Genomic DNA, 22,621 nt, shown 5'->3' with positions numbered 1-22,621 from the left:
TAAAAACAAACTCACCACCCAGAAGGAAGGTCCCAAGTTCTAACAGAGCAATCCATTGAAGCACTTATTAACCAACGACCATCTGGACTGAAAGTCTTTAAATTAAAAAAAAAAAAAAAAAGACACAAATATAATTTATGTGTACATGTATGTATGCTTGTGTCTATATTTTTAGCAGCTTAGAAAATGCAAGAAATAAAATGATGCAGCTTCATGAAAAATTATGGTTGAGTAAAATTTAGTCTGCCTTCTTTCATATAAAAGAAAATACTATTTCTTACATACCACTGATTTGGATACAGATAAGGAATAAGTTTATACATGAATTATAAAAAGTTTTAAAAATTAACAATATCAACTATTTAAAAATTTTTACTCCAGTATATCTTAAATTTATTTATAGACAATTAAACTGACTAGAAATCATTTTTAACATAAAACTGCTATTCTGAGAATATTCAATTAGAAATACTTTGTCAGCCTAATTTTGGCTATAAAGCATCTGCAAAAGCAACAAAAACCACATTTTCTTGAAAAGAATCTATGTTAAGCTAACTTTCTAAGAATTAATCCAAAATGATTTTGAAGACAAGAATGCAAATTCTCTTAAAATATTCAAGTTACTAAAGAAGTCCTTCTACTTTTACTTGTAGCTTCCTTAATCGTTTTACTTCCAAAATATAATTTAAAACTACAAGGTTTCAAAATAAATTTAAGCAATAAACTATCCAGGCTACTTTAAAGAAGTTACATTTTTTTCTATCAATAAAAATGAATAAATAATAGCTCTTCTTGCCTGTAGCAAATAGGTGTTGTGAGCTTAAGCAGATCAGATGTGTAAGAATATCTAAAAGGGAAATCTTTAAAGTTATAATGGCAGTATGATAGTTCATCTAGGAAGCTAAGTATACCACAGGAATCATGACTATCTATATTAGCAAAAGGTACTGGGATAAGTGAACTCTAATTTGTTCATCAGGTTGCAGTAATACTGTAGAAACTCAAAACTTAAGGTATGGAGAGCTCAATTTACAAGACAGTACAGATATTAAAAGATAGGAAAAGTGACTCTAATAGGTAAAGTCATGTTATAAATGTTCACAGATTTAATTAAACAGGAGTGATATATTACTGAGTCAGAGAAACTCAAAACATACAAATTGAAAATGAAGTTTGAAAAGGAAACAGGAAGAGCAAGATGGCACTGACAGATGTTTTCAAAGATGCCATTTCATTAAATCATCCCACTCCCACCCTCACTTCTCTAGATACTGTCACAACAAATTTTGTTGATGGGTAGTTCTGCCAATCTCCTATCTGCAACACAACACTATTTCCGGTCCATTTTTTCCTCTGTTTTTAAGGAAATGAGTAAACGTTGTAAATTCTGATTTTGGTATGAGAACTAATAAGTTAAAGTAGCTATTGGGATTGCTGCTTAGTAGCCAGAATTTTCTTTTAATTTTTGTTTTCAAATAAATCAAGGTATCTGCAACTGATATGAAATGACAATATATACTTAATACAGTCCTCTACAGGCACTTTTTAAATTAGAGCACCTCTTACTATATCATATATCCCACAAAAAGAACATAATGGAAAGCTAAAACACATTATTAATTAACAATTTTGGAGTTAAGATATATAAACTTTAGAATAACATGAAACTAGAATAAACCAGATACCAGATAGTCCAGGTATCCTAGTAGTAATTCATTATGCATGTAGAAATAGAGAAATGAGTTCTCTTAGCCTAGTTTAGTATTAAGTCAAAAATGATATATTTCAATGAATCATTCATTCCCCAAAGTATATTTCGGTCTTGTTTAGAGGTTAAGAGAAAAAGGTAAATTCTAAGATTTACATTTTAATCTGACAGTATTAACTTTCCTGAGAAACATTAAACTTCTTTTAATTCTACATTTTCTTGTCTATGGCCATGCCACCCTGAACAAGCCCGATCCTGTCTGATCTCGGAAGCTAAGTAGGGTTGGGCCTGGTTATTACTTGGATGGGAGACCACATAGGAAGACCAAGTCCTGTAGGTGTAAAAAATAAAAAATAAGGGATTATAAGCTGACAAGGTCCTTGCAATCTGTGAGGTCAACTAAGGCTTGCTTCGCTTTAAAAAAAAAAATAATAATAATAATAATTCTACATTTTCTTTAAAATTCTCTTCGAAAATTAGTCTCCAAATTATTTATTTTAAACATTTCCTCATAAGATGAGTAGTTTAATGCTATTAAAAAACAACAGTGTACATTATTTGAGCATTTTTAATCTAAACAGAAGTAGAAATGACTCAAGTTTTGCTTTAAACATCTAAAGTTTGTTTTACCATGTCATTTATTTGGCCTTGGTGTCCAGAAAACTCTCTGACAATCTTCCTGGTTTCTATGTCCAGAACACTAATGGAGAAGTCATCCAAGGCGAGTCCCAGAATGCCACTAGCAAGATAAATGCACCAGTTTTAATAAACAAACAAAACCTTGAACAAAAATCTCATAGTCATTTTAATTTTTAAAATCAAATAATACCTTTGGGGAAATTAAACAAAATGCTGTTCCTTTATATTCAAATTCTGAGTTTTCCCCACTTGGTAAATTATATACTTTACTTAAATTAAGTAAAGTATCATTAAAAAAAAAACTTTACCTGTCTCTATGTAGCAGCATCATATTTGGAGTTGAACTGAGGCTTATAGAATGGATTAAAATTTTGTTTTTAAAGTTCCAGAACTTGAGTAATCCTTCACTACCAGTTGTAACTGTCAACTGGTTTAATCCATCCACTGCAACACCTCTAACAGACCCTTTATGAGCTTTAAAACATATGTTAAAAGAAAAAAAGAAATAATAATTGACATTGCTTCTCTGAATATTACAGAGTGATTCCTTCATTTAAATATCTAAGTTCCCACTATTTACCTTCCCTAAAATCTTGAAATTTATCTGGATTTTAGGGAGCAGGGAGATTATACTGCTTGAATAAAACCAAAGTCTAACAGGTTAATGCCACAAAGACTTCAAAAACTACTTATGATTTCCTGCTTAAAGCACGAATTTTAATTTGTATAATGACTTTATCCTAACATATCCATGACTTCATTCTCTTTGAGTATTTCAACATGCTGTTTATAATAAATGTAATGGCAGTATCTGTCATATAGGGTTGATGATAACCCATCTACAACTTCTGCAAAATGGCTGGAGCTCAAGAATTTAATAAATGTGAGTGACAGTTATTAGCCTTGTATCTATCTATATTGCTTTTTCCCAAATAAGAAAAAAAAATTCAATACCTTGATCCTTGCCAAAACTTCCTCGATGTATACCAGACTGCATGTTATATACATCTACAGTTCCTGATGAGAGACCAATTATAGCAAAATTTCCACAAGAAGTTATGTCCACTGCCTTAGAAAAAAAAAATTTAAACAAAAATGACATTATAAAATAACTAACATTTTATTGCACTTTATAGTTTCCAAAGTATTTTTTAATTTACTAATTATCTTACTTTTAAAAAAAGCATGATAAATTGCTTCATCAATTTTCTTAAATTTGAGTATATAAGAAATATCTACTTGATTCTATCTCCATTCTCTAGGAGGAATGAAGAAATTATTATCTGAGACAATAAAACATAAGTGAAGTTAACTGAAATTTACAAAGTCAGGCCTTCAAATTTTAATTTATTCAGAACAGTGCTAAAGTCAAAGCATTCCACTGCCTAATTACTTTACTTTTGAAATTGCTTCTACAGCTGATATAAAACTGAAAACACAGAATGTCCAATGAAAAAGCCCAAAACATTTTAATTATGACATATTAGAAAGGAAGCCCATAAAAGATTACATGGAAAACATTTAGTTTATAAACAGTTTCTATAAAATAAACTCATAATTTAATACTTAGAGTGTCAACATTGTATTAATGAGATGTCTTTTTTCCTATGTTAAAAACATGAGACTGGGTATGTATTGGGTCATGGCCAGAGATATCCCTGATTACCACTGTGTCAGTCAGATGTCATCCACCCAAGAGAAAATTCAAACAACTATTGAATTTATGCCTAAAGAAATCGATAACTTCTAAGATCTAAAAGAAAATATTTAATAGAGGATATTTAACTGCAAAGCAGCATAAAACTGATATACCACCACCTGAATCAAGACATATTTACATAGTATTCACATAAGTATGTTCCACTTACATATATTTTTCTAGGTAATTATTACAGTTTATTCCTCAAAAAAAATTTTACATAGGAAATTATGGACTAATCTTAAAAAGCATTCTATCTTCCTAAATAGAACATAAACATGATCTTACCTATTTTGAATAACGTATAAATGTTTATGCTATGTTGTATAGTTATGCTATCAGGAACTAATGGAGATACTAAGCTATAACCTACAAGTAATAAAGACTCCTGATGGCCTTGCTATACTTTTTGTAACTTGCATTTATTTTAATAAGATTTATTAGTGTGCCTGCTTCTGGCAATCTTCTTTTCTAATTGATTCACTCTAATCTCTTATCAAAGATGGGACAGGCAAAGCAAAAATGAATAAGCTGAGGGCATTACCATTGAATAACAAATTGTACTTTGGTGCATGGGCTCTCTGATAAAGACTTTTGTTTATTACTTTCTGGTCACTGGCTTTGTTCTAGGTAGTTGAGTTTGCCAGACAAATGACTCAGCACCAGTTAAGTACCACTGTATATACATATACTAAATATCAATGAGTGATCACTATAGGCTGTGAATTAAGAAATAGATCTTAAATTGAATGGTCCTGGTTCAAATCCCAACTCTGCTATTCACTAGCTTTATTGACCTCAGACATATTATTCATTACATTAAACCTCAGTTTTATCACCTATAAAAAGAGGCTAACAATAAACCATACTGTAAGATTATTGTGAGGATAAAATAATACGTGCTAGACAGAAAGCCTGGAACAAAGTAAGCATACAAAAAACAGTTAGCTATAATTATCATTACTACTACTGCCACTACTACAGCTACTCAAAACTGTGCACGTAAACTTAAGATGCTCAAGATAAAAATCTCTATGGTTTAGAAAATAGTATAAAAGTTTAAGGCTGGATTTTTGTACTAGAGAATAGAACATATATAATTACAAAGAAATCTGTACAAAATAGGATAAAATGTAAAGTTATACTTTTAATAAGCATTTTCAAAATTCTAGCTGCCTCCTTTTGCAGAAATTGATGAACTGATCCTAAAATTAATAAGGAAATGCAAGGGACCAGAATAGCCAAAACAATTTTGGAAAAAGAAGAAAAAAAATCTTCTTGAATTCAAACCTTACTACAAAGTAAAAGGTACCATAATAAAGACACTGTGGTACTAGCATAAAGACAGACACATAGAAAAATAAAAGAGAACTGAGAGTACAGAAATAAACCTTCATATTTATGTCAAATAATTTTTGGCAAGCATGCCATGACCATTCGATGAGGAAAGAAAAATCTTTTCAACAAATGATGCTGAACAGCTACATATCAAATGCAAAATAATGAACTTTGGACCCCTACATCACACCATACACAAAAACTAGCTCAGAAAGAATTATAGACCAAAATTTAAGAGCTAAAACTATGAACTTGTTAGAAAAAAACACAAGAGTAAATCTTCTTGGCCTTGGGTTAGGCAGTGATTTTTCAAAACCACAAGCAATTAAAAAAAAAAAAAATAGGTTGGATTTCATCAAAATTAAAAACTATTTGGCAGAAAATGATATCAACAAGAAAATGAAATGATGGTCCACAGAATGGAAGAAAATATATGCAAATCACATTTCTGATAAGAACTTGTATCTATATTATACAAAAAGCTATTACAACTCATTAATAAAAAAATAATCCCACTAAATAAATAAGGGGCAAAGGATTTAGATAAACATTTCTCTAAGGAAGATAAAAAACAGCCAATAAGCACATAAAAAGATGCTCATCAAGTCATTGATACAAATCAAAACTATGATGAGATTACCACTTCATACACACTAGAATGGCACTAATCAAAAAAAACAGAAGAGCCCAACTGGAGGAGTAAAGGAGAGAGAAGAGCTGAGAGAGAGACAGAGAGACAGAGAGACAGAGAGTCAGAGAGTCAGAGAGTCAGAGAATCAGAGAGTCAGAGAGACAGAGAGACAGAGAGAAAGGGACGATGCAAAAATAGATTACAAATGTAGGAGAAAATGTAGCTCAAGGAACAGAAGAAATTGCTCACAATACGGCATTAGATGATTTTTTGTTATTGTAAATTGCGTATTTTCATATATTTCATAATTGTTTGTTGCTACTATATAACAATACAAAGTTGAACATTAAAAAAAAAAAAAAACCCAGAAGATCACAGGTACTGGCTTGGATATACAGAAATTGGAACTCTCATGTATTCATGGTGGGAATGTAAAATGGTGCAGCCACTTTGGAAAACAGTTGGCAGTTCCTCAAAAATGTTAAACACAGAGCTATGTTATGACCTAACAATTCCACTCCTAGCTAATGATGCAGACAAACAAAAACATGTCCACATAAAGACCTGTGCCCTGATGTTCACAGTAGCATTGTTTATAATAGCCCAAAAGCAGAAACAATACAAATGTCCATCAACTGATCAACGGCTAACCAAAATGTGATTTACACACAAAATGGAATATTATTCAAAATAAAAGATATGAAGTATAAATACATGGTTGCCTAGGCTAGGGAGATGGGAAAGGGGGAAACTGAGAGAATGGGGCAGCTGCTAATAGGTAGAGTTCCTTTTTGGAGTGATGAGAATGTTCTAAAATTAAATTGATAAGATTTTGGTGATGACTGTACAATTAATTCTTTGAATATACTAAAAACCACTGACTTATACACTTTAAATGAGTGAATTATATCTCAATAAAACTTTAAGAAAAAGCAAGGCAACACTTCTGTAAACCAAATTTGAAATCTTTCTTTGTATCTTAAAACCTGAACCTAATACAAGGAAACTTAAATATTAACAAAAGAAAACAAAAATAAAATTTCAAAAGATGAGTAAGAACTTATAAGTAAACACTGGCATTTAAAAGCTACATTTAAAAAAGGCTTAGACAGAATTCAATCAGAATTTCTCTAAAAGGCACTTTTCACAAAAGACAAATATAAAAAAATGAGAAAAAAAGAGCTAATACTACTCATTAACTCATTAAATATTTAGCTAAATCTTATTCCTGTAGTAAAAAAATCAAGGAAGGAAGAAAGGAAATAAAGGAAGAATCCTTCAGATTCACATTCATTGACTATAGTACTGTATACTCAACATAATTCAGGTGAGAATGTATACTGATAAATACTGAAATTATCTTCAAAAGGTGTTCTGAGTAATCCTGTATTAATTAGAAAATTGAAATAACCAATATACTACATCTGATTAAGCAAAGCTTAATTCAAATAATTACTTGCACATAGGAAAACGTAACAATATTTCAAAATTTTAAACTATGTGCTTTCAACCAATATTATCATTAATAAACATGAGTATAATGAGATTACCACAGAACAGTTTTAAGGGAGAAAATACTCTTATAAATAAGCTCACTTACTGTTGCAGTTATGTCATCTTTCTTCAGCTCTTTTGGCTTGAGAAAGTAAGTGCCTATTGTAGATCTCTGATAGTTCCAAGTTGAACAAGATAGTTTACCTTGATGGCAGGCAATGATACCATCCCAGTCACTCTCACGAGCTTCCTCTAAAACATAATTAAAATCATATATTGAATTGCTTTTCATTCTCTCATTAATTCATCTATTATTTATTAAGCATCTAATATTCCATGTTATCATCAAGCACTAAGGAAACAATTATAAACAAGTAATTCTTGATAGCAATGAGCTTCCAATCAAACAAGATTCTAATAAGAAATTATGATAAAGTATGATAGTGTCTTATAAGAGCACTCAGGAAGAGTTTGCTAAGAAATGTGTAGAGAGTAATAAATGGCTCCCTGAAAGAAGAGTAAAACAGCAGTAATCAGCTAGGGGGTGGGGTACACATGGCCCTAGAGTGACTTGAACAAAATTACAAAATTAAGCATAGCAAGTAAGTGAAGCATTTTCATGAGAAGGGACAACTGGGGCAATGTTACAAAATGTCTTGAAAGCTATGTTAAGGAGAGTCTACCCTGAAGGTAATAAAGGGCCACTGAAAGATTTTTAAGACGATGAGTAATATGCTTTACATGTTTTAAAAAGACCACTCAGTTTCTAAGATAAAAAACAGACAGGAAGGTGGTTAAAGTTAAAAAAAAATAAGTCATCAGGTTGTTATAACCACCCTGAAGTATAAAAATGGTGTCTATACAGTTATTTCTATGACAGTTTTCATTCAACAATCCCATCACTTATGTTTTTCTTAAAATCACTTCTTTGAATGAAACACTGCTCAAATGACATGATATATACTAAGACCTCAATGTATTTAGATCTTTATTAGTCAGAACTCAATGTTCTCTGATCTTGCTTTTTAACATTAGTGACTTTAATTATACTGCATATGACAATAAACAGAAGTGCTATAAAATGAAATATCAAATATTGTTTATTAGTATCTCTTACAGAGAAGAGCAAAGCCTGAAATTAATAGATAACAAGTTCGAATTATAAATAACTCACTTTTAGTCTTCACAAAAGATTAACATGCACTTGGGGTTAACTATTAGATGCTTAATATTTGTAAAAATAGTTATCAAAATGGAGAAAATAAAGAAATACATAGTTAGAAATAAATGACACAGCAGAACTTCCCCAAACACAGTATGAAGTTACTTACCAGCTGCAAACTTTGTGATGGGTGGAAGTCTCACTGACATGGCATTCTGAAGTCCTTTACGTTTGACTCTCTTTCTATTTATTAGTCCTGAGGTTGGGGGAGAGGGGAACATAGCTATGAATATTCTTAATGAACATGTATATAAAAGAAAATTTATTCATTGTCACATAAGTGTAAAGTTCAAGATATTGCCATTTAAGTCAGGAGCAAAATAAAGATGATGTTATTACCACTACTGTTAACCGTTTGTGAAGTTTAGCCTATGAAATTATACCACAAGAAAATAAACTATGAGATATAAATAACTGAAAAAAGATAAAAATATCCTTGTATGATGGTCATACAGTGATGTCAATCAGGAGAAAGTCAAATAATTATTAAAATAATAGTTTCATTAGACCAGATACAGAACAATACAAAAAAATCAGCAAATTCCCTACAACGCAGCAACATTTTCTTTAGAAAATTATGTCAAAGTATGTAAAATACTACTGAATAATCTTAAATATGTAGGATCTACAGGAGGAAAACTAAAAAAAAACTTCACTGAGTAAATTAAAAGACAACTTGAATAAGGATATAGCATATTCCTAGATGTGAAAATTCTTAAAGATATCAAATTTCTCCGATTTAATCCTAAGAGAAATTATTCTGGATACTGATTTAAAAATGATCCTGAAATTCACCTGGAAGTATATATCTGCATGAATAGCCAGGTCATTAGCTTTAAAAGTAATTGTGAATAAAACTGAAAAACACTTTTTTAGTAAACAAAATATTTCAAATGTTGGAAACCACGGAAAGGGATAGAGAATAAAATGTGCCCTTTTTACAAAAAGATAGGACACTGCTTACTTTGATGCTTTCTCTAAGCTTCCCTCCATCTTTAAAATTCTGCAACCTACAGATGGCTCAGGTTAGACCATCAATGTCTTCTGGGTGGTAGCAGTATATTTTTACCACCCCAGATGTCTAACTCTTTCCAATAACCTCATAGCAGCACCTCAACCACTTCTAGAGCAATACTGATCTTGGTAATCTTACTACCTTTCCATACAAGGGTTTTTTATTTCTTCCAAGAAAGGAGGAGATTTATCAATGAAACCTCTATGTTGTTTCACAGAATCTTGAAACGTTTTTGTGATCAGCAGCTTTTTTTCATCTTGCAAATAACCTACCATGTCCCAAGCTCTTGTTAAATTTTTCATGTATCGTGGAAAATGACTGAAGAGTTCCATCTTGACCTGTTGATATATATAAAAAATGCCTAATCAGGCTTCATCAAAACAATGTACCATCTGCATCAGATCTTTAAACTAGATGCTGTAAAAAGCTTGAAGTTATTGTTTGGGACACTTTAAAAGAAGAGCCGTACTGCAACTACAGTCTTCATTACAGTATTCAATTGTGCACAGAATTCTGTTTATTAAGAACAAAGAATGAGGTACTAATAATTCTCAGCATATCATTTGAATAGGCAAGGGCTACATTTTCAGAATCTGACCATTCTGTCTCTAAGGATTATTAGTAAACAGAATGACACTCCAAATAAAGATAACATCTATAGTATTCAAAAAGAATTGCCTGTTTTCTTTGACTCATTTTATTCAGATTTCCAAATCATTCAAAAAGACATTTGAATCTAAAAATGTGTAAACACCAAACGTATTAAATATTAAGCACTCTGTTCTCAATACTTGCTGAAAAAAACTAACAGAACGAAGGAGAAACTCACTTGCACTAAGAATTTGTTGTCCATTTTGTCCATAATATCTAATTTTGGTAAGAGGAGCACTGTGTCCCATTCTGAATCTCAAAAGCCGGCCTTCACCTGTGGGACCATCAAATATCCATATCTGCCAAGAAATAAAAAGGTAAGGTTCTTCCACAATGTATAAATTGGTCTGAAAGCAATCAAATCACTTTTAACATAAAATGACTGGCACTAGGAAGTGCTTGAAACTGTAACTCTGTCTCACTTTACCGCAATAATGTAATGTAACCTCCTGTGATTTTTGTTTCAACTGCACCAGTATCTTATCCCACATTCCTTCTATCTTCTAGGTTCCAAAATGATACATTAAAGCAGACTTGTAATAGTCCAAAGAGTAGGACAGATGAGCCAGAAAGATGATAACAATAGTCATAATACCCTGAGAGCATTGTCAGCACCGTTTGTGACAAGAAGTGGTTCTCTATGGAGAAATGTCAGTCCAGCGATTGCTGTAGAATGTGCATTTCTCATTTGATTGATTAATTTTTTGTCTTCAAGATCCCAGAGTCCAATATGACCACAAGGGCTTCCAGCTGCCATTATTGGATGACCATCTATTATTAAAATAAAATACATTAGCAAAAACATGCAGCATAGAGTAACTAAACAATTCTCTGCTCCATCTTTTTAATCCATAAATACAAAGTTAAAACAGACTATACATCAAGAATCTATCCTTATTCCTTTGGTTCTTCATACTACAGTATGTTGTTCATTTCAGTTAGGTTAAATTACAAGAAAACGTCTATTAAGAAAATTTCTATGAGCTTTAAAGTAATATATTTTAAGTATTAATTAACTCTTATCAAAAATTAAGACTTACCTGTACGAAATGAAATTGAAGTAATAGGACCCCAGTCTTGACGAAACTTCATTAACGTTTCATCAAACTTAATGTTGTGAATGATAATCTGACCAGACATAAGACCAACAGCAATAACATCCACGGCTGGTGCCTGAAAATTAAATTACTCAACTTTTTAAATCTTCTCAAATAGCTTTAATAATCCTGATTATATGCATCATTACTTAATTGTGTTAGCAAAAGAAATTATGGATTATCTTCCTGAAGGTGGCAAAAAATCAACAAGTATTCCGGCATACTTTAATTGCTATTTCGCTTGGAAGTATCTAGGAATGATTTTTCCAAGTTACTTCCCAGCTTTAAATCTGGTTGTCACCATCACCTCCCTAATCCCAAAACACAGCCAACTTGGTAAGAAAGCAGCTATCATAGCAAAGGAAGCTCATGGGTGAAATCATTACAGATCATTCACCAGATGGAAACAGAAAAAAGATAGCAACTCTTAGAAAACATATAATGGCTTGCCATATGCATGGCAACATAAAAAGCCAACTATGAAAAAAGTGAAGAATTGTTTACTCAAGGAAAACAGAAAAAAACCTATAAAACAAAGCAAAAAAATTTTACAATTAGTCTGTTTCAGATCTAATAGCCCAAAATTATAATCTTCATTTTATACAATGGTCTTACATATAGGCTCTATGATAAGTTCCTCTATTATACAATGTCCAATACCACTGTAGAATGGAATTAGGCTAAACATTTTATTAACTGGCCATCATGTAATTACTATGCATAAGAATCTGTGTTGAAGCTGTGGATACTAAAACAAGTATCCCTTGCCCTTAAGGGCCCTAATCATCTGATACCTTTGGGCTCTGTCTTTTGGGTAGGCTAAAGCAGAGCAAGGTTGATGGTAATGAGAAAGGATGAAGGAACGTATATAAACTGGGCAGGTATAAGCAATGGTTATTTAGAAAGACAAAAGTACACTGGCTGTGTACGTGACCATTATATGTGTAAGATTTTCTCCATACTTTCATTCATTCATACAGGTCCTGCAGACTCATAAAACAAAAAGCAATTATTTCTGGAAGAGTCCAGCATTTAGTGAAATATTAGAATTTAGGCTCCAATTATTTCAAGCTATAAATCTCAACAATCCTGTCCTCTGTATGACCTACAATCCCTCTTGCTTCACTGAAAAAGTCATCTTCACTCTGCAGAAGGTACTGGACTACATGCTTGCAAAATGACCGGTAAACATCATTCCACAGCAACCACAGGTTAACAGCCTAATTCCAGGCAAAACAATTTTCAGAAAGGTTATAGGCAAAGGTTTTATTACTTATTTTCAAATACATCCCTAAAATATTACTTTTTTAGGGGAAGATTTACAAAGATAAACTAGTCTATGTATTATTTTGTCTTTAGATGTAGAAATATGATTGACCCCTGAAACTGAAAGATTCTAGTACTAACTTAATTTCCTCTTTGACTTACTTAAAAGAAAAATACTACCTGCTGAAGAGCTGTCACTCCAACTTTCCATCCTGGAAATGTATACAGAAGTTTACTACAAGAAGAAAAATAGTTGAAAGATATATTTTGGAGGAAAACAAAATTAACTACATATTAAAAAGTTAAATAATAACAAGTAATATTTACTAAATTCTTAATTCTGTTCCACACTATTCTAAATATATATTAACTTATTTAATACTTGAAATAATTCTATGAGGTAGACATTATCACCACTTTCCAAATAAACTAAGAAACTTAAAAATGTGAAATAATTAAGCTAAGGTCACATGACTAATAATTGATAGAGCCCAGAGAGAACAATTCCTATCCCGAGCTGCTAGTAAACACTATACATACTATGCCACCTCTTTAAGAAATTAGAGGAAAAAAACACATGAGTAAAAATCATTTTATAGTATACACTACAATAGAAAACAATATTAGCATATAAGTAGATCTCATTTTTCACTGTAATGTTTCTAGAAACTTATCACAAAAGGGAATATATTATAATTACAATACTACTCATGTGTTATATAACATATGATAGTGATACTGCTAAATTCTGGAATCAAACCAGGAATGACAAATAGATCCATGGAACAAACAGAGATTTCCGAAATTGTTATAATGATAATAAAGTACTAAATCATATATTAAATTCTGTAAGTGGGCACAGATTAGTTCACTCAATGATTATCCACAAGATATTTAACGTACAATAAAGAGTGTAAATGTCACATAAAGAGCCTAAAGAGGTAACAAGAGGGGCAGAGACAATATCTCAGTCATTATCCCTGACCTAGTACAGGAGATACTCAATATTTGTTAAATTGAACAGAAACGCTGATAAAACTAAAATCCAGGATTAACATTAAACTTTTGATAATCTTATCTTTTCTCTTAAATTTATAAGACATGTGGAAAGGACAATTTGGATGGCCAAATATTTTTGCTTGTCTTTTTAATGTTATACAATAAGAAGCCTCGGCTGCCACTTTTTTCTCTGGATAAATGTTCAAATAACAGGTAGTTATTCTAAAAACATTTAGCCTTCCAGTTACACCAATAATATTATAATAGATGTCTATCATGTTTGTGGTTGATGATCAAAGTACTGTTATCCTGAAAAATCATTCCTAGATGCTAGCACTAAATTAAAACTGATATTCCTTGCTTTCTCCTACCTTTTCGGTTTACTGAAAACTAGAAGCTGCCCAGTGACAATCTCATAATTATTTTCTGATCTATTACTTTACTAGAGCTTTCTCTACAGCTACATGGATTTTCTACAGTGACTAGGGCCTTTAATATATACATTTCAATGGGCATTTGTGAAGCTGAGTAACTACTCCAAAAACATGTTTATTTATTGAGTCTTCCAAGTAAACATAAAGGCAGGGAGAATTGAGAGACTTAAGTACACATTAGGGAGTAATTGATGAGGATAAGGTAGGAGACACCCGTGTAATGTTCTAAAGTGCTTACTTAGACTTTACATTCCACAACTGAAGGCTTCCTTGTTCACTTCCAAGAAGTATTTTATTCAAGTAGGTACTGGGATGCAAAATTGCCGAAATTTTAAATACTGATTTATCAAAAGTCAGTTGCAGGTATTCTTCTACAAAAGTAAAAGTTATAAAAAAAATAAATTTTTTTATAAAATATTTCAAAATATTTTTCATATACCCATTTATTTAGCACGTAAAGTCTACCACATCAAAGATTTATGTGGCAGACTAACTTACTAGCCTATAAATTTTCCTTGAGAATTAAAAAAATATGATGAGGGACAACTTGTAAAAGTAATTTAGACTCAAAATTTTCTACAAGTTCTAATATCAACTATTTAAAATTTCACTCACTGCTGAATTGATTTACAGAAATGAAAAAATAAGAACTTAAAAAAAATGACACTAGGGATTGGCCTTAATATCATTATAATTGTATCAAGAGGCAGAGTGAATATTCCAAATTAAGTGCTTCCTCTGAGCTCTTCCAGAGAGTGAAGGGCCAAATATCTAGAGAGCCTAATTGGCCACTTGAATATGTAAAAAGTAGGAGGCAAACTTTAATGAAACTAAGTGGCTTCTCACACATTTCCATAGAACCTCTAATAGAAGAGATGAAAAGAACTTATAGCCCTTTGGAGTGGAAAATGGCATAGCCTACTGCAAGATTAAAACATTTTTTGAAATCTTATATATGCTTAAAATCCTACGTACTTCACATACAGTTCATCCATGACAAAAACAATTTTTCGCTGTTTTCCAATAAATCTAAATATCAAAGAAGGTACATTTCATTTAATCTTTAGTTTCACATACTATCTGGCACACTGCTGCACACTCCCAGGGGTAATGTGTATCCCAGTTTAAGAAACATAGATATAGATGAAAATTATACAAAGTCTATTTCAATACTATTTTAAGAGAGCCTTCATTTGTAATTAGCAGTTTTACTTAAAATCATTACAAACAGCTTCCTGAAAACACTGGTTCAATGTGTTGCTGTAACAACAAAAAGCTGGGCATCAGCATCAATAGAAAGCCTACTAAACTCTAAGATTCAGATTCTTTAACTTTATAAAAGGACTTTTAACATCCTTCTACATAGGGACTACTTTTAGAATTCTGTTCCCTCTACTTGAGAAAAGACAAAGCAAAGAATAATAATATGAAGACTAAGAATAAAAAGAATAATTAATAAGAATTCTTATAATTAAGAATAAGACTAATAATTAGACCAATAACATGGATAACTCCCAGGAGAGCAACCTCTAGAATTTCTACTAAAAGAAAACATACTGCATCAAACATGAATTAATCAAGAGATAATGTAAGATAAAAATGTAAACAGATTAACAAACTTAAAAGCTTTAATTCATGATAGATCGTCTTTTACTGAGGAAAGCTAAGGATTAATTCCTAAATAACAGTCCCATAAACACAGTTCAGTGCCACTGTATATTACTGTTAAAGGACACTGACTCATCCTTAGAAGATAGATGTATATTTTCCTTCAGATTACAGATCTTCGAATTTACTATTATAATCTCCTTTACTGAAAATTGAAAACACAAACCAGGAATTAACAGGTATAAACATATACCAAAATCCACTCCACAGAGAAAATAATATAACACGTCACTAAACTTGGAGAACTGTAATGGAAAATGTATTAGTTGAGATAAACTAAACAGGGTATAAATAGCTCAACAGCTGACTAAAACAGTTTATTCATTTTTTACTTAGAACTTTTTTCTTCATACATGTTAATGATTCTTCCTTAAAATTGTTTTACTGCTTATATGTGAAACCTCTGGTATATAGAAGTTATGTTTATACAGGTTTTTAATTTTAACTACAAACATACTATCCCAAGATAAAGTAATAAATTGGTTTATTCTTACCTTCTGAATATATGTGCCAAATAATAAGAATGCTGTCAGTATCAACAGAGATAACGTGATCCCCAAAGGGTTGCAAAAGATGGATTTCTGCCTTATGACCCTTAAAGGTATGTACTACCTACAATGTCAAAGTTCAAAACAATTTCATATTACTCATTGATCATGTAATATTATTCATATTAACAACAACAAAAAGCTAATCCTTTAGATGCTCATGTTAAGAAATGTCGTCCAACATTTGATTATCCAAGGTTAGATTAACAAATAGCAAGGAACCAGACATTATCACCTTCTCCCCAAACCAGTCCAATAATAAGGAAGCATGGATTAGGAACACAGAGATGGACCTCAGACTCAGCCATCCAACCGAGCTTAGAGAGAAGGCACATACAGTGGGGTCCCTAACTCAATTCAACCAGCTCAACTCCATGCACGCTAGAAAGTGGTATGTTCTAGAAAGCTGACCTCTACAGACTCCATCACCAGTTGGCTTCCAGGTGAGATGAGGGAGGGAAATATAGGGTACTTCTTCCCCATAGCTTTCTATTTTAGGAAAGAAGTACTACATTTCTCAATAACGGTTTCAGTTCTCACTAGGCTCCAGTAACTCTTATTTCTTCTCCTTGTCCCCTTGGCCCTAGAGTGGTAACAGCTTCCTACAACTGACAGTCTCTGATGCCTTCCCACACCTACCTTCTCTATCTCCCAGGAAAAACTACAAACTGCAATATTTTGCAAAAAAAAAACCCACACATTTTTCTGACTATAAAAATCCAAACTCCCACTAAGGAACTCAACAGGTCAGTTGCTATACTCTGCCACAGACAGTGATGATGAAGACTTTAGGAACAAACGTCAGTCCAAGTCGAACCTTGACAAGTACACTGATTCTACCATGTGGCTATCTAGGCATCCTCACTGCCACTTTCCCTTTCATTCTGGACCACTAAAAGCCAGGTCACCAATTTAGCTGTCCCAGGAAAAACTTAGAAACTATTGGTATTTAAGACAAGAAAAGATTCTTCCTTAGCAGTGGAGAAAACAGAGAATCTAGATTTCCTTATATAGGGAATAAGTACTTGGTTCTTGGAAAAGGAGTCATGGGCTAAGTTGTTCATAATAAAAAAGCTGATTCACATAAAGCAGTAGTGCGAACATGAATCTCCCATGAAAGCATTTTCAAAATATACGTAACAAATCCTATCCAAACCAAATATACAAAGTAGAAGGCTCCATAGATGGTACCCGACTGCGCGTGAAAATTTTGAAGAAGCTGCCCAAATAATTCTGACATTAATCCCTGGGAAAGGAAATGGTATTAAAGCATCAGTTCTAACTGATTTTGAGGATTTGATGAAATCAGCTTTATCTTCCTCCAGAAAATTGAATACACATTAAAAAAAAAAAAAGTCCACATTCAGAGTGTCCCAGATGAAGAATGGCAACATTAAAGTCCCCTCCACTACCTCCAGTGTCATCACAACTACCTACTAACTCCAAAAGACAAACAAATTCAGACAGTTCAGTGATACAAACCTCTTTATTACGGGCAAATGCAGAGAAAACATTCCCATAAGCAGCAAAGACTAGCTTCCCATCAGCTGCCATACAGCAGATATCCTGTGGAAGAGAGTTACCTAAGAAAAAAATGTATATATGAAAGAAATAAGAATTTTTAAGATTTTGGAACAGAGACCTCAAATATACGTATAACATTTTTCATGGTTATAATTTTTAAAAATTATATATAATGAAAGCTGAGAATTAGGTATAAAATTTTTACTTCAACATTATTTTAGACATCTAATATTAACTATCAGATTAATGTCTAGTAATTGCTGACATAAAAATATAATTCTAAAGGAATGAAAAGAAGCTTTTTGAGGTTATTTGGAAAAAATCTTCACTTTAATACATAAAACTCTGGCAGATGGTGGTCATCCACTCTGAATGTGAATGCCTTCACGAACAACAAGTTCACAAATAACTCCAGGAAAATTTCATAAGTAAATCAAAACCTAGAACTCCGTCTAACTCTACACTATGGAGTATCCCAAAGAAAACTTCATATAATATTCTTTGCTGACCCTTAAAATGAACACTATGGTTTCCACCCAGTCTTCTCCAAGGTAAATATAACTATCACCTCTAACCATTTCTCATATGATATGACTTTTTGAGTCTTCTCTATCTTGGTCATACCGGCCTGTTTTTTTTTTTGCTTGTTTGTTTTGTTTTTCTGTTTTGAGGGCAGGAAGATTAGAAGATAAAAGCTTGTTTTAAGTATTTTTCATACTGCATATTACCCTTTGGGATTTTCTTTCCAAAATATTATTTTTATAGTTTATTATTCATTTCTGTATTCACCTTAGGTTACACTGTCTTTCTTCTGCTTTCTATAATCTTTTTTAAAAATGTAAGTTTATCAGACATATACACTGAATTCCTTACAGTTCTCCTCTGTTTCTCTTACAAATATCATATTTGATGGTGAAACTAGAATCTCTCAGCCCTGGCAAGTCCTTTATTCTATTAGTTTCCAAAAAAATAAATATTCCTTCCATTGGAAAAAACATCAAAACATGGGAAAAGAAAAAACTCTTCCTTACAGTAAAAGTAATGATACAATCATAAAATCACTATTTGGTAATCATAATACTAATAATTTATTCAAGAAAGAACCATCACTAAATGATAAAGCAGTGGATGAAACTTTGAAGAGTAATAGGATATTTATATAATCACGATGTATCTTATCACAAGATACTTATTAAGCGTAAAACTTTAAAATGGAGCCTCCTGACAAATGTCACCTTAACCAAATAATTGAAGTTATCACTGCCAGGAAAAGGACTAAACAACAGCATGTGCCTCCTGATATGATTCACTGAGAATTCAGCATCATTTCTTTGTTATTTTTGACATAGTGCATAACCTGAATCTAATCGTGAGGGAATATTTTTTAAAAAATCAAATTGAAGGATATTCTAAAAAAGAACTAGCCTATATAGTCTTCAAAAATGTCAATATTGTGAAACACAAAGAAAGTCTGACAAACTACTCCACATTAAAAACTAAAAAGACATGACAACTGAATATAACATGTGATCCTGTTGTAGACTTTTTGTTGTTGTTGTTGTTATGTAAGAATTCAGAAATACTGGATTCTTTTTATTTTCTGTAAGTCTTAAATTTACGTCAAAAATTTAAAAAGATATTAAACATGCATAAATTCAGGTTAAAGTTCACACTTACTTACTGCGACCAGACTAAGTTTCTGAACCTGTTTAAAAAAAGAAAAAAAAAATGATTAAATAAATTTTCATTAACAAAAACAATTATAATAATCTAACACTTGAAGATTAAGATATAACCTCATACATATGTTTGCTATGCTGTCCCTCCTTAAAAAACAAAAACAAACAAAAAAACATTTACTGACCCTAATTTTCATTATTAGGAAATCTATAGTTTCAACTATTTCATCAGGAGTGGTGATGGGAGGGGTAGGGAAACATTTTCTATAATGGGCTAAATAGTAAATATTTTAGAGTTTTACAAGCTTTGTGGTCTTTGTTGCAAATACTCTACTGCTAATGTACGAGAGCAGCCATATAGTACATAAACAAATGTTCAAGGCTGTATTTGAATTAACCTAATCTATGAATACAGAAATTTAATTTTCATATAATTTTCATATGCCAGGAAATATTAATCTTCTTTTGATATTTTCTCCAATCATTAAAAAATTTCAAAACCACCCATTTCAGAAGCACAGAGCTCAGAGGGGTATAAGTTAGAATTCAAACCCCAGAGATGCAAGAGTGCTAAGACAGAAAGTGCCCTTAGGGATCAATTAAATGTCCCATATTTCTTAAATGAGAGTAGACCCATGTCTGCATCCCATGCCAAAATTTGATTATACTACATCCTATTACTGTGCAAATTTTACTTGGAGGTTATGTTCTATTAGAATAAACACAAACATAGAAAAAAATAAAATAAAATGTCATGGGTCATATAAAAACAAATGGTGGGCAGGACTGGCTTGCAGGCTGTAGTCTGCTGACCCCAATCTATGGTTACTGATCCAGCTGTGTAACTGAGAAAGTTACTTGACCTCCCTGTGCCTCAAATCCTCATCTATAAAATAAGAATTAAAATAGATAACTACTTCATAGGATTTATTATGACTCGATGAGTAAAATTTGTGTAAAAGTTAGACTACAGTAACTGCTCAATGTTAGCTACTATCACCACTACCAACTCCACCTTGGACATGGCTCTCACTTTTCCTCTTCCACTAACTCAACAGGCTACTAACAACCAGCTCTTCTTTTAATAACCCACTTGATTTTCACATTCCTTCAAGGAATATAACTCTACAGCCCGGTTTTCAGAAAAAGTGCATAATTAACATTTGCTATTATCATCCTCCTCATCAAGAAAAGGCCCCTTCTTTCACAGAGCATACATTCTTCGGAGAAGGCAAAAAACAAAAACAAGACAAAATATATCAAACAGCAACAAAAGATTATTTCAATGACTGATGAGAAATTAAAGGAGAAAAGCCCTTCACTAGCAAGCAAGAAGGCCTTGGGCAAGTAATGTATTATTTCTGAGATTTAGTTTCCTAGTTTACATGGGGCACTATGGAATAATGATGTATACCTTGCAAAGAAATAGCTGCAAGGCTTAGAGTTAAGTGGCACCGTGCCAGACTCTCAACGTTGGTAGAAAATAAATGCTCAGGGGAAGTTTAGGGCAATTAGTTCGCTATCAACATGGACAGTCCCCTAAATCATAATTAATCTCATCCCTTTCAGTTCTCTCAATATGTTATTCCGAATTTCTAACCCAGTTTGTGTTACCAATTGCACAAAAAAAATCCCTTTGCAGCTCTTTTTCATTAAGAACGTGGGGGCTAGAGACTATGTTAATCACATTTACATCTTCAAGGGAATCTCAATAAATATTTACTGAACAAATATATTGCCATAGAACTGAAATATTCTCTAGTACTGTCCCCCAGCCAGACTGCCTCCTAAACTAGCTCCCAAGAGGACTGCAAGTTGCTAATCAGCACGTGGATGTGATACGGCAATGAAATAGGTAGGGCAAGAAGGGGTTAAGATAGAGAAAGGCAGAAAGCGAAGCCCTTTGAAGGTGGTGGAAGTGCGGGGGGAAAGGAATCGCCCCAGGGCCCAGCTGGGGGCCTGGGAGGGTGGTTCCCGGGAAGCGGGCGAAGGAAGAAGTCACTCACGTCATAGGTGTGGAAGCTCTTGCCCACGCAGGTCGTCACATAGAATCGGCGCTTTAGCGCACTGAACCGCACCACGTGTGGAATGCCGTTGCTGAAATGCCCCAAAGCCCGGAACCCCGCGAATAGCGCGCTGGCCGTGCGGCCCCCCGCGTCCTGCTCCATGGATGAAGCGGTACAACTACTCTAGACTCCAGCCGTTATGCCAATCGCGCACCCCGTTCTTGAGTGCGTCTCGTGGGGCAAAATTTGCCAGGGCTGCAGACTCACAAGCGTTTCCGGTGCCCGCTGCCAATCGCGTCAGCGGAGCCTGTCCTCAGTGCAATTGAAAAAGAGCTCCCTCCGGAGTTCGCAAGGGAGGTCGGATTTGCGTTCCGCTAGCCAGTCTCTAGCACTTCAGCGGTGATCGCAAGCTCTGATCGGGCACGAGGAAGCTGGTCACCTTTCTGCAGAACGTTGGGGGAGGAGAGCGACAAGGGAAGCGCGAAGTCCAGGAGCGTGAAGGAGGGACCAAAATCTTGACCCAAAAGGAGTCAAGTTAAACGTGTGAATATAAAAACGTATAAAACCACGAGACTAAGAGAAAATTTGAACATCAACTGGATATTTGATGATATTGAAAATATTTTTTTTTATGTGACAATAGTATTGTGACTACGTTTTTAAAAGTCCTTATCGTTTGGAGATGCATATCGACATAATAACGCATAAAATGATATATCTGGGAGTTTACTTTCAAAATAATTGGGGAAAAAGTGCTGGGTTTAGATGAAACAAGACTGATAATTGTTGGACCTAGGGACTGGGTATGCAACAGTTCATAATACTGTCCCGATGCTTCCAATAAAATTGAAATTTTCATAATAAAAATATTTTTGTTAGCTTTTTACTGAGTTTGTTTACTGAAGGAGTTAAGAGAGTTGGGCCCTTGTTCCCTGGCACACATGACGACATCGGCTGGGAAGAGTGAGCTGCAAACGGCCGCTCCCACGGACCTTGTTTATGC

General features: G+C 33.0%; 1 protein-coding gene and 1 pseudogene across 1 annotated transcript in view; one reads left to right on the top strand and one right to left on the bottom strand.

Moving 5' to 3' along the window:
• The window catches only part of WDR36 (WD repeat domain 36), a 37,938-nt gene extending 16,027 nt beyond the window's left edge, over positions 1-21,911 (bottom strand). Inside the window, exons 1-16 of the mRNA XM_006913276.3 lie at positions 21,619-21,911; positions 19,611-19,638; positions 17,892-17,992; positions 16,356-16,473; positions 14,432-14,564; positions 12,941-12,995; positions 11,438-11,570; positions 10,993-11,168; positions 10,576-10,696; positions 10,019-10,084; positions 8,841-8,927; positions 7,616-7,761; positions 3,302-3,416; positions 2,656-2,821; positions 2,339-2,447; positions 16-95 (exon numbers count right to left, since the gene is read on the bottom strand). Of these exons, the coding sequence (XP_006913338.1) occupies positions 16-95; positions 2,339-2,447; positions 2,656-2,821; positions 3,302-3,416; positions 7,616-7,761; positions 8,841-8,927; positions 10,019-10,084; positions 10,576-10,696; positions 10,993-11,168; positions 11,438-11,570; positions 12,941-12,995; positions 14,432-14,564; positions 16,356-16,473; positions 17,892-17,992; positions 19,611-19,638; positions 21,619-21,780 (1,796 nt within the window). The 5' untranslated portion in view covers positions 21,781-21,911. The remainder of the gene's footprint in view (positions 1-15; positions 96-2,338; positions 2,448-2,655; positions 2,822-3,301; positions 3,417-7,615; positions 7,762-8,840; positions 8,928-10,018; positions 10,085-10,575; positions 10,697-10,992; positions 11,169-11,437; positions 11,571-12,940; positions 12,996-14,431; positions 14,565-16,355; positions 16,474-17,891; positions 17,993-19,610; positions 19,639-21,618) is intronic.
• LOC112480835 lies at positions 1,930-2,048 on the top strand (annotated as a pseudogene).
• Positions 21,912-22,621: the final 710 nt, after the last annotated feature.

The sequence above is a fragment of the Pteropus alecto genome, unplaced genomic scaffold, assembly GCF_000325575.1.
Source record: "Pteropus alecto unplaced genomic scaffold, ASM32557v1 scaffold20, whole genome shotgun sequence".
NCBI lineage: Eukaryota > Metazoa > Chordata > Mammalia > Chiroptera > Pteropodidae > Pteropus > Pteropus alecto.
This window is presented reverse-complemented; position numbering and strand designations above follow the sequence as displayed.